The 16,930-nt window shown below is 43.5% G+C and overlaps 1 protein-coding gene across 1 annotated transcript in view; it reads left to right on the top strand.

The window, feature by feature from the left end:
- Positions 1 to 1,485, top strand: part of SERPINI1 (serpin family I member 1) — a 90,180-nt gene extending 88,695 nt beyond the window's left edge. The window contains exon 9 of the mRNA XM_081911259.1: positions 1,115 to 1,485. Coding sequence (XP_081767385.1) covers positions 1,115 to 1,191 — 77 coding nt within the window. The 3' untranslated portion in view covers positions 1,192 to 1,485. The remainder of the gene's footprint in view (positions 1 to 1,114) is intronic.
- Positions 1,486 to 16,930: the final 15,445 nt, after the last annotated feature.

Genomic DNA, 16,930 nt, shown 5'->3' with positions numbered 1-16,930 from the left:
AGCTCAGCCATGAGACCTGAAGGCTTGTTTAAAGACTTGTTTTGACACTATTTAGGCAGAACAGGAGCGGCAGCCCCACCACTGAACAGGGTCTGGTGTAACTTTACACCAGCTTAACTTAGGCAAGCTTGCATTATGTCAGCTATGGATTGTCCATTTTGTCTGCACAGCTCAGTATTGTCTGACTGGCAGCACCTCTCCAGGGTCCCAAGCAGCAGACATTCCCAGCCCCGAGAGACCCCCGGGTATAGGGCGGTATATAAATTCTTTTTTTTAATTACTTTTTTATTCAAAATTAAAACAAAACATATTGTCCAGAAACATACCATCCTTATTTTCCCCCTATTTTCCTCCCTCCCCTCCCTCCCCCCACAGGACCCACCACACCCACACCCCGACTTCCCTCAGTTCCAGTCTTTGATTTCTCTAAAAATGCTGTTTTCTGCATGTTACACAGTTGTATAGATCCTCAAACTATTTAGGTAGTAATTATCAATAAAAAGTTTGTGAATGTTTATTCAAAACCAGCCAAGGAGTCCAGTTTGCTTTGTTGCGTCTTCAAATACTTTGTAAAGGGTTCCCATTCATCTTTAAAGTCACAGTTATCCTTGTCCCATAGCTTGTATGCCAGTTTTGCCAGTTCTACATAGGCATCAATTTTTCTTGCCATGATTCTTTAGTTGGGGTTTCTTCAGTCTTCCATCCTTGTGCTATTAAAAGTCTCGCAGCCGTTGTCGCATGCATGAAGCTTTTTTGGCAGATCTTTCCCTACAATCCCTAATAAAAATGCTTCAGGTTTTTTAACAAATGTTAAATGGAACATTTTCTTCAATTGGTTATATATCATTTCCCAAAAAATTTTAATTACCTTACAATCCCACCACATATGGGCGGTATATAAATTCAACAAATCAATAAAATGCCAAGGATTGAACTTGGGACCTTTTGCATAAAAAGCAGAGACTCTACCACTGAGCTATTTTATCCATGAGTTTTCCAGCCTTGAATCCATACATTTGAAAGATGCAGCAAACCCACCCCCCACCCCCCGCTTGCCCTCCTTCTGATGCCTTCTCCTCCTTTGTACATCTCTCTCTTTTTCTCTCCCCTTTAGGTACCATCGTTTTCATGGGGAGAGTGATGCACCCAGAAGCGATGAATACAAGCGCTCACGACTTTGAAGAACTGTAATATCCCCACAAGGCTCGCCAAACCCACCCACACACAAAAGAAAATAAGCACACTGAGATTGCAGTCGATGTATTTAAGATTTGCCGTGTGATTTGTTTGTTTCTTTTTTGCACTGTTACATTCGAGGCACGGTTTGAACGGAAGGGAGGGGGGAAAAGGAAAACCAGCTTCCGGATCTTAACTTCAGCTAGAAATTGCAGACTACGGCTGTGGAAGAAAAGCTTTCAGTATTAAAGTAAATGTCGTCCTTGTGATACCTTGTGTTGGTCCTTTAAAATAAAAACCGTAACCATGTCAGCGGCCGCACTTTCTGTCTCGTTGAACTGTAATGCAGTTGTCCCCAAAGTCTGTACTGCAGTACTGACTGTACTGTGCTGTGGAGAAACTAATTGGATGCTAGGAGAAATAATTAAAGAAGGGGCAGCTGATATTTTGGGGAGCCAAAGGGCCACATTCCCCATTGGCAAGCTCTCTAGGGGCCACATATCAAGTGTGGGTGTGGCCATGCCATACTCTCTTGCACACACAAACACACACAAATTGTACACAGGCAGATCAGCTGAGGAGGGAGTTCTTGCTCCTTTTCAGCTCATCAAATGATCTATTTGATGACTAAGGAAGGGTGCAGTTTTCATTCCCATCAGGGCGCTGCCCCCACCCCAGTCTGTTTTATTTTATTTTTATTGCCATCATTGAAATTGGTACGTGCTGAAGTGGGGCAGAAAAATTGTTTCAGGTTGCTGAATTGGGAGTTAGCCTGTCCTATGAGTCCTCCTGTGGGGATGATTTCAAGGTCAGTGGTCCCCAGAATGTTTTGGGGCATTCTGCAGAGGAGGAGCGGAGCAAATAAAGGCCTCACTACTGTTGTCCATATTTATTTTCCCCCCAGAATACCACAGGACAACAGCCTCCTTCATGTGTTGAATGGAGCTGCGTTGTTGCGGTGCAAACACCTTGAAGGTCATGTGACTGCATCGGCCCCTCCCACCACAGGATTCTCAAGTGTGTGCAAGGCCTAATTACATAGGATTTCCTTTGCAGGCAGCCACACCTGATGTTGGAGGGCAGAGCTGGTGATGCCATGGCGTTCAGGAAGTTGTACTTAGAGTGGACACATAGAACTTAATGGACATAAGTTAATGATGCCTGTTATTTTCATTAGGTCTACTCTGAGTAGGGCTAACATTGGCTACCACCCTAAAGCTGTTTTGTGCTGTAGCATCACTCTGAGGTTATTCTAATTTAAAACAATAACAGAGCAACCACTCTTAAATGGTGGGAACTCCACCCACCCACCCAGAATGGCCCTCAGAACAGTGGTATGTCATGACATAGTGTAGTTCTGGAGCATTCGGAGGAAAACCCAAAATGGCGACTGGCAGCAGTGGGGAACCAGAAGATGCTGGTGAGTTTTCTCCACTTTGAAATGACTCATGGAGAATGCAAAATACAAATCTGGTCTGACTGACCACCTTGTCTTTAGAGTCGCTATTCCAGGCTTGTTTCTTTCCCATGAGGAAGCATCCCAAAACCATAGATTAATGCAAAGACCTGGAAAGGGTTTGGAAACACATCTCTGAAGGAAATTCTTACTCAATCTCAAGGTTAATTTTCCAGGATGTAGGATTGATGTGTGCCTGCCATATTAATTCCAGAGAGAGAGAGAGAGAGAGAGTTCTTCAGATTTTAGAATTTTGGGAACTGCTGTAACGTAGTGACAGCTCTGCCAGCTTGAAATTGAGTAGCTGCTCTTGTAAATGGCAAAACTTCATAATCGATACGAGAAAGTTAATAATTTATCAGGTTTTAATGTGGTTCCTTCTTGCAAGCAGATTTACAGGAATTCGTGTGATGCCTTCTGCGACACTGTGGGTTGCTTGTGAATGTAGCAAATGAGTATCGCAATAGCACTTTGCTTCAGTTGTATATAACTGGTCCCAATCCAGGTACAGATTGTTGTGACTAAAAGTGCAACCTTGCACATGTATACTCAGAAATCAGTTCCTTAGTGTTCAGAGGAACTTATTCCTAAGTTAACTACATACACGGTTGCAACCTTAGTCTTGCTGGGTTATATTCAATGAAGTCACCTGATTGGTGCAAGGAAGGATCTCATCCTGCACAGTGTGACTTCTTTGTATTTTCCTCTCTGTCTGCTCCCCTAGCCCTTAGGAGCAGCTTTGGGGAGATGCAAGGAAAGGATGAGAGGAAGACCCATTGTGCAATGGGATGAGTTCATTGGATATAGCCCATTGAAAGCAATGGGGCACGTGTTGAAGGCTAACTTTGTTTGCATTGATTTCAATGGGGCTTGGTTGGCAGTGCCCATAGCTTTAATTCTCCTTGTGGTTGAATGATTGCTGGTAACAGCATGTCTGGCACAAATGCACGAGCATGTAGAACTTGGCTATTCTTTCCTCCCATTGCTAGCATTCCTGCATGTAACTTGCCGTTTTCTGTTTCTGAGAACATTAAACTCATTCAAATGCAGGTGCAGTGATGCTTGTGAAGAGTGACTATGATACAGATTACAAGAAAAACCTGGCCAGAAGTAAAGCAAGGGATGTGAAACCTTTTACAGCCCGAGGGCCTCAATCCCTTCTAGGCAACTTTACAGAGGCTACAAGCCAATGGTGTGTGGGGCCAGTGGAAAAGGTGGGTGGAGCAATGGATGTAAAATTTACCTTTGGATAGTAGTCTTGCCTTGGTCAGACCACACCTGGAATACTGTGTCTAATTCTGGGCACCACAATTTAAGAAGGAAGTTGACGAGCTGGAATGTGTGCAACCAAGAGGGTCTCAAAACCAGGCCTTATGAGGAACGGTTGAAGGAGCTGGGTATGTTTAGCCTGGAAAAGAGGAGGAGACTGAGAGACGATAGCCATTTACAAATGTCTTAAGGGCTGTCACATGGAAGAGGGAACAGGCTTGTTTTCTCCTGCTCTGGAAGGTAGGACTCAAGCCAATGGCTTCAAATTGCAAGAAAGGAGATTCCGACTAAACATCAGGAAAACCTCTCTAACAGTAAGAGCTGTTTGACAGTGGAACAATCTCCCACAGGAGGTTGTGGGCTCCCTTGGAGGTTTTTAAGCAGAGGTTGAATGGCCATCTGTCCTGGATGCTTTAGCTGAGATTCCTGCACTTCAGGGACTTGGACTGGATGATCCTTGGGATCACTTCCAATTCTATGATTCTACACACTCTCACACAGTCCGCTGTTTTTCATTCATACAAGCAAGAGTTCAGAGACACATTCCAGGCAAATGAAAAATATGAAGCAGGGCTATTGAGGGGTGTGGTCTGGGGAAAGAGGTGTGGCCAGATAGGTTTGCAGGGCCACAGGCTCCCCACCTCTGAAGCACAGTACCTTGGGTGCCTATCCTGTGCATGATGAACTGACTTCAGTGGGACTTAACTGTGAGTTAACATGCATAGAATTGGGGAAGCATAATAGCCACCCCCAGCCACTTTCCATTATTTACCATTCACTAACTTATGCTGTAAGGGACGCGGATGGCGCTGTGGTCTAAACCACAGAGCCTAGGGCTTGCCGATCAAAAGGTTGGCGGTTCGAATCCCCACGACGGGGTGAGTTCCCGTTGCTCGATCCCAGCTTCTGCCAACCTAGCAGTTCGAAAGTACGTCAAAGTGCAAGTCATGCTGGCCACATGACTCAGAAGCTGTCCGCGGACAAACGCCGGCTATATAAAGCGAGATGAGCACGCAACCCCAGAGTCATCCGTGACTGGACCTAATGGTATCTTAACCTTTACCTTTAACTAATGCTACTCTTACAGATCTATTGCTTTCCGCCAATCAATGAAGCTGTTACTTAGGAGGAGCACACAAATATAATATATTGGTGCTTAGATCATGCAGACTTAACAACTGAACATACACCCCTCTATCTTTTCCTTCCCATTTAAAGCAATTGTTATTGTTATTCTTGACAATACCCTTCTATAGGGAACAGAACGGCAATCTAGGTGTTTGCAAGCATAAGGGAGCCCACTGCTATTCATGGAAAGAGAGAGGACAAATTGCAGCAGTCAGTACCTAAGCCCTGTGAAATGATTGCTGCCTCCAACTTTGTAAATTTAAACAAAAAACAACTGCAATTAGTGCCAACAGAAAAAAAGCAGGAGAAGGAAAGAAGAACTGAAGGCATGATGAGAAGCAAAATTAAACCTAGTTTTTTTATTTTAAAAATCCTAAACGGAACAGACTTCGGGGTAACAAATGAGATGAATTGTTCTCCAGTTGAAACGAGACCGACTACTGGGACACAGCCTGATCTGAGCAGCATGACCAGCATACATGACAATATTGTAGCAATGCATGTTGGGATAAAGGTGGCTTCTGGTGTTAGTTGTGTGATCCTGTCAATATCGGTGCATACCATGCCAAATCTGGGCCAATGCATTGGACCACAATCAAGGTTCGGTTTTGCTCAGTTAGCAGCCTAGTGGAATAGGGAGTAAAATGTAGGTGATTTTTTTTAAAAGACCAAACTCACAGACTAGTGAGTGTAACTGAAATGAATCACTGGGTTTACTGATACCCAAAGCTTAATAGAATTAAATGATATGAAATAGAATTGTGAATGATCTAGAATTTATAGAGAAGTTACATAGAAAATTGAATTCCTAGGAATCAATGCAAATAAGATAAAATATGATTAGGCTGAAAGCAATTGGATATGATTTGCATATGAACTAATAAGTAGCATTGGCAAAGCAATCAATCAAAGTAAATAACATCACTCCTAACTCCCTCCAGTCCATCTAGATGTGAAACAAATTTAAGTTCCCTAGCTTATTAGATCAATAAAAATTCATAGCTACCTATCTTAGGGCAGCAGGCCAGGTCTCGTCCTAGTCCTGAGCTTCAGCAAAGCATATGAAGCAAGGCAGATAGCAAGCAGCATGAATGAAAGAAGAAGGAAAAACCACAAGCCCCGCAAAAAAAAGAAGAATCAGCCCCGGAAAAAACCCTGAGCACAGCTTTTCTATCTACCAGCAACAGTTGTTAGACCTTACAGTTGAATTTTTCAATTCAGTTGACTTTTTCAGTTTTTAAATTGGTTTTACTTTTCATGTGGACAGACCTACATAAAAAGTAGACTTTGAATTACCATTATTTATCTGGGAGGTGCGATTGAGCAATCGGGACCCCTCCTGTACCAGTGATTCCCCACAGAGGGGATGCTGATACACTTCCAGTGCTGGTTCGCAGAAACATGCTTTCATGTTCTGGTATCATAGAAGCTTTTTACTACTCTCATCATAATACCAACATCGCCATGAGCCTTACATAATGCAGAAGATATGTGTGTAAAGGTCCAATCTGCTTCAAGACTACCCATCCATCTATCTATCTAGGGCAGCCTTTCTCAACCTATGAGTCCCCAGATGTTGTTGAACTACAACTCCCATCACCCCTAGCTAGCAAGGCCGGAGCTCAGGGATGATGGGAGTTGTAGTCCAACTACATCTGGGGACCCAAAGGCTGAGAACCGCTGATCTAGTGGATAGACTGGCAGCACCTCTCCAGAGGCCTGGTCCATTTAGCAAGAAATGCTAGGGGTTGAACCAGTGACTTTCGACATACAAAGTGTTATGTACTGAAGTACTCACACTGGGCCAGCAGGGGGATACTGTAGATTTCACTCAGGTCCACATATGCAAATAAGGGATTGAAAGTGATGTTCAGTGATTGGATAGTTACAGAAAGTGTTACAGTTGCATTGTAGTGGAGCTCTATATAAGCAGGCTGGCTGAACCCTTCAGTTCAGTTCTGTTCTGGCCTGTGAATAAACAAGAGCTGAAGAATTGCTGTGTTGTCTGATATGTTCACCCACAACTTAACACAAAGCAAATGTTTTACCACTGAACTAGGGTCCCACCCTCCATTTTTCCACTGTTTCTTCTCTCCTAAGTCCCAACCTTGGTCTGCTGACTTGTTTTATAGGCCTGTAGTCTTGCCTCCTTTCCAAGCCCTTTCCAACTGCCTTGCGTCTCCCTGCAGTCTGAGCAGCCACATGCCCTCTCTGACACCAGGGCAGCCTAACCAATAACTGCTAAGGCCTTCAACAACACTGCAAAATCACTGAATGTATCACAATAGTTTGTCTTGGCTTCCAGAAGAAAGCAAGAGATTGACTGGAATTCAACTCTGCCCTATCCCTGTCCTCTAGGGCTGGTTTAACCGGTTTGCTGAATGAAAGAAAAAGTCGAGAGAGATTTGTGCTCATGCTTCTCTGCCCTGTGCTCAGCTCTTTGGCCCAAACTGAACCCATAGGCAGAGAAGAGTGCACAGGCCGTGTGACCCCCAGCGTGCTTCTGAGCTCACCATAAAGGTTTACAGATATAAGCATGAGGATTTGTGAACTGGTGGTGGTGGGTCTTTGTTAAAAGAAGCGCTCCTATTTGGTCTGCTACAACAGGTGTGAGGAATCTTTGACTCTCTGGATGTTGCTGAACTACAACTCCCATCAGCCCCAGTAGGTGTAGCCAATGACCAGGGATTCTGGGAGTTGTAATTCAGCAACATCTGAGGGGCCAAAAGTTCCCCTCACCTGTGTTTTCTCTTTTTAAATCCTGACCCAGACATGATTCATCCAGCCTTTAAATCTATCTGTCATTGGAGGAGTGGAAATGTATTTCCTTCAGAAGCCCTGGGTGCGTTATTTCAGTGCAAAAGACCATTATAAACCACTTGGCTTCCTTGAAGGGAACCACATGTTGTATATGGGCTGTACTGCCCTTCACTGTCCTTGACTTCATTTGCCCCCACTAACTACTGTTTATTCTGATTGGCTGTGGTGACTCACATGACTTAATTCTACATCCAACAAGATGGTGTCACAGAGGTTCATAAAATCACATAAGTCATTACAGCGTATCAGATTCAATATAAGTATGAGTAAATGAGACCAAGGTCAGTAAAGGAAAAGCAAATGATAATGGCACCGAGAAGCAGCAGACAGAGGAATAAAAGAATGCTAAATAGTGTTGAAACCATGTGAATGTTTGGTGCAGTGAATATTTTTTGCTGTAAAAGAGGCATCAAATATGCTAATCTTGAAGCAAATATCAAAACTGAGACTATCTGATGATGACTTGCTGAATCATGTACCATTTCATTTTTCATTTCACTTTTAATTTGTATACTGCTTTTCTACATTACCATACACAAGGCGTTTCACAAGCTGAAGAAACAACAAAGACCTCGCACCTTATAACAATCTGATCCAATACAAAAAAGTCATAATAAAAACATAAATTTAAAATAAACAACTTATATCAAATGAAGTAATATTCAATAATCCATTAGAATACAATAGTTCACAATACAATTAAATATCAGCAAATAATAGAAATTCACTATTAACAATTACAATAAATAATTTCTAAATTATAATCAACAAAAACAACAGCATTTTTTTTTGGTTATGCTTAAAATTCTACAAGGCAGGCTTAAGCAGTAGGTGGACCGAGAACTCCAAGAAGTGCAAGCTGGATTTTGAAGGGGCAGAGGAACCAGAGACCAAATTGCAAATGTGTTGGATTATGGAGAAAGCTCCAGAAAAACATCTACTTCTGCTTCATTGACTATGCAAAAGCCTTTGACTGTGTCGACCACAGCAAACTATGGCAAGTTCTTAAAGAAATGGGAGTGCATGATCACCTCATCTGTCTCCTTAGAAATCTCTATGTGGGACAAGAAGCTACAGTTAGAACTGGATATGGAACAAATGATTGGTTCAAAATTGGGAAAGGAGTACAACAAGGCTGTATATTGTCTCTTTGTTTATTTAACTTATATGCAGAATTCATCGTGCGAAAGGCTGGGCTGGATGAATCCCAAACCGGAATTAAGATTGCCAGAAGAAATATCAACAACCTCAGATATGCAGATGACACAACCTTGCTAGCAGAAAGTGAGGAGGAATTAAAGAACCTTTTAATGAGTGTGAAAGAGGAGAGCGCAAAATATGGTCTGAAGCTCAACATCAAAAAAACGAAGATCATGGCCACTGGACCCATCACCTCCTGGCAAATAGAAGGGGAAGAAATGGAGGCAGTGAGAGATTTTACTTTCTTGGGCTCCATGATCACTGCAGATGGTGACAGCAGTCACAAAATTAAAAGAGGCTCGCTTCTTGGGAGAAAAGCAATGACAAACCTAGACAGCATCTTAAAAAGTAGAGACATCACCTTGCCAACAAAGGTCAGTATAGTTAAAGCTATGGTTTTCCCAGTAGTGATGTATGGAAGTGAGAGCGGGACCATAAAGAAGGCTGATCGCCAAAGAATTGATGCTTTTGAATTATGGTGCTGGAGGAGACTGTTGAGAGTCCCATGGACTGCAAGAAGATCAAACCTCTCCATTCTTAAGGAAATCAGCCCTGAGTGCTCACTGGAAGGACAGATCCTGAAGCTGAGACTCCATTACTTTGGCCACCTCATGAGAAGAGCAGACTCCCTGGAAAAGACCCTGATGTTGGGAAAGATTGAGGGCACAAGGAGAAGGGGACGACAGAGGACGAGATGTTTGGACAGTGTTCTCGAAGCTACAAACATGAGTTTGACCAAACTGCAGGAGGCAGTGGAAGACAGGAGTGTCTGGCATGCTCTGGTCCATAGGGTCACGAAGAGTTGGACATGACTAAAAGACTTAACAACAACAAGTCCCATGTAGTCCATTACTAGTTTTACATAACTCACTATCATGAAACTAGAGTCAAAGTAAATCAATAGACCTGATTTATTCAGAGGCTCATTTATTATTTTAAACAAAGTTGGCATCAGGTTCAGTGAACTGATTGTGTACACAGAAAAAATGGTTGTGACTTGAGTATTTACCACACAATGGCTCCGGTGATGGACAGGAGACATCCAGGCTGCACTATTGTAATATATTATACATGGGGCTGCCTTCAGAGATGATTTCTAAACTTCAAATGATGCAAAATGCAACCCCCAGACCAGGTGGTTGGAATATTTAACACTCATACTAGTGACCAGGGTTTTCAGCCCTTTGTAAATTGCGCTGAACAAAAGGGACACCTTCTGCGATTCAATTTGCACAGTGCTTCGGGCTCGAGATTTTTCAGTGCGGTAAGAGTTTGGCATGCTCTTTCTCCTTCTGTGCCCCTTTAAAAGCAGGGGTGGGGAATGCCAGCCCTGGAGGCCAAATGTGGTCCTTCCTGTGGCCACACCCTTTAGCTCCTGGCTTTGCTCTATGCCGGTGGTGTCCAAACTTTTTTCAAAGAGGGCCAGATTTGATGAATTGAAGGGCCGTGGGGGCCAACCATAGGGCCAACCAAAGTTGTTGACCTTTGTTTAGGATTTACTTTTTGAGCTTTTTAAAGACTTGGAGTTGTTGAGTTTTTTTTAGGATTTTACTCCCAAAAATAAACTGCCACAGGGGCCGCAAATTAAACTGACCAGTGGACTGGATTAGGCCCCCAAGATGGACTTTGGACATGCCTGCTCTATGCCCTCTTCGAATGCCTTTGTGTGGCTAGAATATGTACTTGGACTGTGACCATTTTTCTTGCTTCCTTGCTGTGGATAGATCAGAGAAGTGTGCACAAGTAAAAACTTCTGGCTTTTGTCTGGTTGGAGCTTAGCCTACTATGCAAAGAATCACATCTGTTGCTCCTCCCATGTTTGCCTCTGGCACCGCCCAGCTGGCCTCCAGAGGGCTGCCCATGAGGGAATGTGGCCCTGAGGTTGAAAAAGATTCCCACCCACGCACCCTCTGCTTTAGAGCACTGAGGAATTGTGCTGTGCTGTGTCTGGCCACATTCACAACATAATTTTAAAACACCAGGTTACCACTTTAAACAGTCGTGGCTTCTCCCAAAGAATTATGGGAGCTGTAGTTTGTTAAAGGTGCTGAGAATCAAGACCCCCTTTCTCTCCACACAGCCACAATTCCCAGAGTTCCCTGCAGATGGGAATGGACTCTAGGAGTGGTAGCCCCGTGAGGAGAATAGGGGTCTGCTAACAACTATCAACATACCCAAACAGCAGAAATGTGCAGAATACTTTATGCAGATAAATAAGAATAAGAATGTATTATTTATATTCTGTCCATCTGACTGGGCCGCTCCAGCCAGTCTGGGCAGCCTCCAACAAATTAAAAACATTAAGCACAGTAAAACACTAATAAAAACTTCCCTATTCATGAGAAATAAGACAAACGGTACAAACTGTTGTAAGAATGTATTAGAAAAAATAAGCTAATAATGACAGATACATTCATTATCAGAATGAGAGTACACACCGGGAAATGATAGGAAGCCCAATTACATTCTTTTAATTTATGTTAATAAATAGACAAGAAAATAAGAGGTAGTAAAAATATAAATTAAGCTTAATTTCTGTAAACATATAGAATATTACTTGTATATGCTTTTTGTTTATACGGTTTATATTTTTGTTTATTTAAGAAGATGTACACTATATTTGTTATATAAGATTGTCAATAAAGCATCTAAAAATTCAAAAAACAAAAACTTCCCTATTCAGGGCTACCTTCAGAAGTCTTCTAAAAGTCAGATAGTTGTTTATTTCCTTCACATCTGTCGGGAGCGCATTCCACAGGGTGGGCGCCACTACCAAGAAGGCCCTCTGCCTGGTTCCCTGTAACCTCACTTCTCGCAGTGAAGGAACTGCCAGAACCATGTATAACGCATACAGATTACAGAAAGTCCTCTTTGCTTGATGAAATATCTGGAGCAGAACACTGCTATGTTTTATTTTGAACATCGAATGCATTCAGCCTGTTGGCGACGTGTGAGATTGTTGTCTCTTTAAATATTGCCTCAGTTGGGGAGATGACAAATAATTGAGGGGCAAGGGGAATGTTGCTGCCTCAGCATCAGCCCACATTTCGACCAGGAAAACAGCACACTCAGATATTCCATTGGCTTCTGCTCTTGTAGCCCAAGGGAAGCTGACTGGCGTCTTACAACTTTGTCTTTCAAAGACGCTGACTGCAGCTTCCCCCAGGGCCTTCCTCGCAAGTTAGAGCAACAGTGATGGACACAAGCTAATGGAAGAGTCTAGACTACAGAACGAGCACAATCCCAAAGTGAGGTCATTAAATACGTGGAGCAATGAACATGGGCATACTTAGTGCATCGGCAGATGAGTACAATGCCCAGTGCACAAATGGATTCTCCCTTTCAATTCAGTGCTAGAAACTCTCAGTCTCGTTCCAAAGTGACCTTGAGAAACTTTAGACTCACAGAGCCACTCAGAAACAGTGCAATTGTATTATTCACAATGAGGCATGTAATATATATGTAAATGGTTTATATATAATAGACCGGCACTGCTTTGCTCTCCTTGGGGGAAAGGGGTGTGAATATTACGCTGCCCTTCCTTTGAAGCAAAGTGCACCGAGACTTACTTATTTTATTTTTATTGCTTTTATTGAATGTGCTGAAAGTGACCCAAAAGGTGTTTACATAAAAAGAAACAAAACTTTTCATTACAAATCACGGAACACAATTACGATAACGGTGAAACAGTAGCGGCACTATCAATAATAAGACCACAACATTAGTACTGTACTATGAAAATAAACAGTCTTGGTAAGGCTTGAAAAAGTCTTACCATTCAAACCAAGAAGTAGAAAAAAACAAATAATTTGCCATGGAGCAGTGTACTACAAACAAATACATGGCCAGTCATGACTTCAAAAAGAGGGTGTGTGACTTATGGAAAAAAATCAGGAGAAAGAGACTAATTTGAAATAAGACATGACTAATTTCCAGGAGAAAGTGTTACAATTAAAATGCATCTTTAAACATGCTTTCAGTAAACTGGCAATGCTAATAAGCAGAACTTGTGTATTTGGCCATCAAATATGTTGATGTTTATTAGAGGTATTTATGCTTCTGATGTGTTCACAAATAACGCTTTTTGAAAATGTATTCTTCATTGTATTCTATCCATTTAAAAGGAAGCTGTGTTTTTAACCCAATTGGATTGAAAAGCTTAGTTGTGAGCAGTGCTGAATATATCAACTTTGATAAGAAATAGTTCAAGCCTTAGTTACTGCATAGCAAACAGTGTGTATGTGTGAATGGGTTTTGCATTGGGGGTGAGGGAGGTTGCGTGACAAGGTACCAACACCCCCCCCCCTATTCTTGGTAGAATAAAGACACATGACTCAAATATTTAAGGTTAATGGGCTAAAAAAAAGGCCACAACTTTATTGGTTACAGGTGACGAGTGGTATTGGCTTAGGCATTGGTCCTAACCAACTATATCTGACTCCCCGTCTGCAAGGAGCCTGGGAAGGAGTTAACCACCAGTAGAGGAAGTCCTGTTGATGCACATCAACAAGGAGCTCCCCCGGGGGTCACCGATAGGGGTTGTGCCTTAGGCCCTAACCTCCCTAGGCTTCAGACAGGGCCAAGCCCCCCGGAATCCTTTAACGGAATACCCTTCAATATGTGGGGCAGGTGATGGTGCTACCTCCCCTCTTCTCCAGAAATATTCCAATGCCTAACAGCCAAACTTTAAAGGTTGTGACAATTTGCTACGAGATAGGCGGAAACCAAGTGGCTGGTGCCAATTTGCCAAGTGGAAAAATTCCTACCAGGCCCCTCAACGGTGACCAACCGAAGTCCATAGCAATTCCAAAAGAGATGAAAACCTTAAAGGGTGGGAGGGTGGGGAAACCAGAGCAGCTGGAAGCAGGAAAGAGAGAGATCTCCCGGCTGCGTCCTGCCTTTATGGGGCTGGCCACACACACCAGACCAACCGGATTGGTCCGCCTGGCCAGTGACGCAGCCGGGAGTCCCTCAGTCGCACAGGGCTGGCTACCCACCCCCTGCGCACGTGGGAGGGTCGTGAGAGCCCGCAACACCACCTCCTCCTTAAGGCGGAAGTGGCCTTGCATGGAACCCCCCCTTGGTAGAATAAATACACATGACTCAAATATTTAAGGTTAATGGGCTAAAAAAGGCCACAACTTTATTGGTTACAGTATTGGCTTAGGCTATGGTTACCAGATTTTTTTCAATGAATCCGGGCACACTTTTTTTGAAGCTGAGTAGCAACAGGGAGTCAGTAGTGGGGTCCAAGACCCTGGGTCCAAGCACATGTGCATATTGTATAAACGTACAAAGCCCTTCTTTTGCACCCTGTAAAACATAAAAGCGCAGAGCTTTAAAAAAACTGGGCAATGCCCGCCTGCAACTCCTGAACCTCCCCCAATCAGTCAAAACAAAGGGGGAAGGGGGCAGGAGATCTGTACCACTGAATGTCCCCGGTACCCCTTTGGCAGTGGTGGTGGCAGCGGCAATCAGCAGCCTGGAGCCAGCCTGGTAGCACAGTGGGCTCTGGCTGGTTTCAGGAGCTGCTCGCTGGTGTAGCGCCCACCATTCCGGAGAGGAAAAATGGCGGGCGCCACAGCAGCGAGCAGCTCCTGAAACCAGCCAGAGCCAACTGTGCTACCAGGCTGGCTCCAGGCTGCTGAGGCTGCCGCTGCCACGTTTCCTGGGGACAGATTTGCAAATCTGGGGACAGAATTTGTCTGGAGACAGATTTGCAAATCCAGGGACTGTCCCCAGAAACTGGGGATGTCTGGTAACCCTAGCTTAAGCATTGGATCTAACTGACAATATCTGACTCCAGCCCATCTGCAAGGAGTCCGGGAAGAGTTAACCACCAGTAGGGGAAGTCCTGCTGATGCACATCAACTAGGAGCTCCCCCGGGGGTCACCGATAGGGGTCGTGCCTTAGGCCCTAGCCTTCCTAGTGGCATCATTCACCACAATACAGATGTTGGTTTTCCTCTCCTGTTGTGGCTGCTCAGGCATTTAGCTCAGTTCAGGCCTAGGGGTGAGGAAATCAAAATCTGATAGAGCATTTGCATGCATGCCGATTTGTGGACTGACATCACTCACCTTCCTCTATCGGGCTATACCTGTGGTGAAATCCCCATTCGGGCATAAGGCTCACTACATCACTGCTTCAGGCAGTACCTCTCAGTGTAACCTACTCAGAGTTGTTGTTAGGAAGGAATTGTGAAGCAGAGAACCATAGGACAAAATAACAATGCAATAGATGCATTCCTGGAGCAGCTTTGCAACTGCAGTTATTAATTCTATTTTTGCAAGGTGAAAAATGAACATATAGGCAAATCTGTGCCCATGTGATTGGGTGCTCAGCTAGCATGCTATTTTGTTGTTGTTTTTTCAAAAGTCAAAAAACCCTGTAGTTAAGTATTTGTTTTGCAAAACACAGTTCATTTGATCAATAAATGTAATTCAATTAACGGAGCCGTCCAACACATAAGTAGATAATGAGCTAATAAGCTATCAACATGACCTAGAGAAAACGTGCAAAAGGTTAACATTTTCCATTGACTTTTTAAAATATATAATCACAGCAAACCCATCATATCAAGGCACCCACCCAGCCTTAATCAAGTCAAGGTTCCCACTCAGTCCTGATTACAAATTTTGTGGGTGTCGAATATATTTATTTATTTTACACTAATACAGACTCTGTGACCCTTCAGACGCTGCTGGACTCCAACTCCCATCAGCCCCAGAGAGCATAGTCAATGGCTGATGGGAAGTGGCCGTAGATTCCCTGCTCCTGGACTCCATGTATTCTGTAACTAGTCTAAACCAAAGCAGCTTCATTGTGGCATATTTATACCAGAGCTATTGCATGTCTGAAGGCAGAGGGCCTTCTCGGTAGTAGCACCTGCCGTGTGGAATGTCATCCGATCAGATGTCAAGGAAATAAACAACTATCTGACTTTTAGAAGACATCTGAAGGCAGCTCTGTTTAGGGAAGTTTTAAATGTTTGATGTTTTATTGTGTTTTTAATATTCTGTTGGGAGCCAGCCAGGGTGGCTGGGGAGGCCCAGACAAATGGGCAGAGTACATTTAATAAATAATAATAATAATAATAATAATAATAATAATAATAATTACTACTACTACTACTACTATTTCTGTTCCTCCACATTATAGGGATTGTAGAGTAAATGGAAGAGCTAGCAGGTAGGCCAATTGTCATAGAATCATAGAACTGTTGAGTTGAAAGCAACCCTGTGGATCATCTAGTCTAACTCCCCACAGTGCAGGAATATGCAACTGTCTCATATCGGGATCAAACCTACAACCTTGGTGTTAGCAGCACCTTGCTCTAACCCAGTGTTTCCCAACAGGGGGCCCTATGGCCCCCTGGGAGACCCCAGGATATTCCAAGGGGGCCACAGGTGAAAATCACAAAAATGCAGGACCACAGCAAGAGGCTAGGGGGCCACAGAGGGAAGTGAGAAATGAAGAAGAAAAAATCATATATATTTTTAATTATGAAAACGTCCTGATTAGCTGGCTATCTGCTTGGGTAAGGGGGCTGCCCACGAGGGCCCAACGCTCCTTTTTGCCACGTGTGCTTTCTTGGAGCAAACCAGGCTTGAGCTATCCAGGCAGACCACACACTCTGCCACAATACACTCTGGAGAACAGGGACTTCAGTCTCGGTCCTCCATACTCTGATTCGACATTCCCCAAGCTGATGCCTTCCAGTTGTTTTGAAGCACAACTCCAATCAGCTCCAGCCAGCCAGGGAGGATGGGAGTTGTAGTTCAAAACTTCTGGAAAGCACCAAGCTGGGCTTGGCTGCTCTAATCCATTCTCAAAATGGCCCCCTGGCAAAAACTAACTGCTACTCTGCCATTCCTCTTTAA

The sequence above is a fragment of the Podarcis melisellensis genome (genome assembly GCF_964234715.1).
Source record: "Podarcis melisellensis genome assembly, chromosome: 5".
In the NCBI taxonomy this organism is placed as follows: Eukaryota; Metazoa; Chordata; class Lepidosauria; order Squamata; family Lacertidae; genus Podarcis; species Podarcis melisellensis.
Note: the sequence above shows the minus strand (reverse complement) of the source record. Positions and strands in the feature narration are given on the sequence as shown.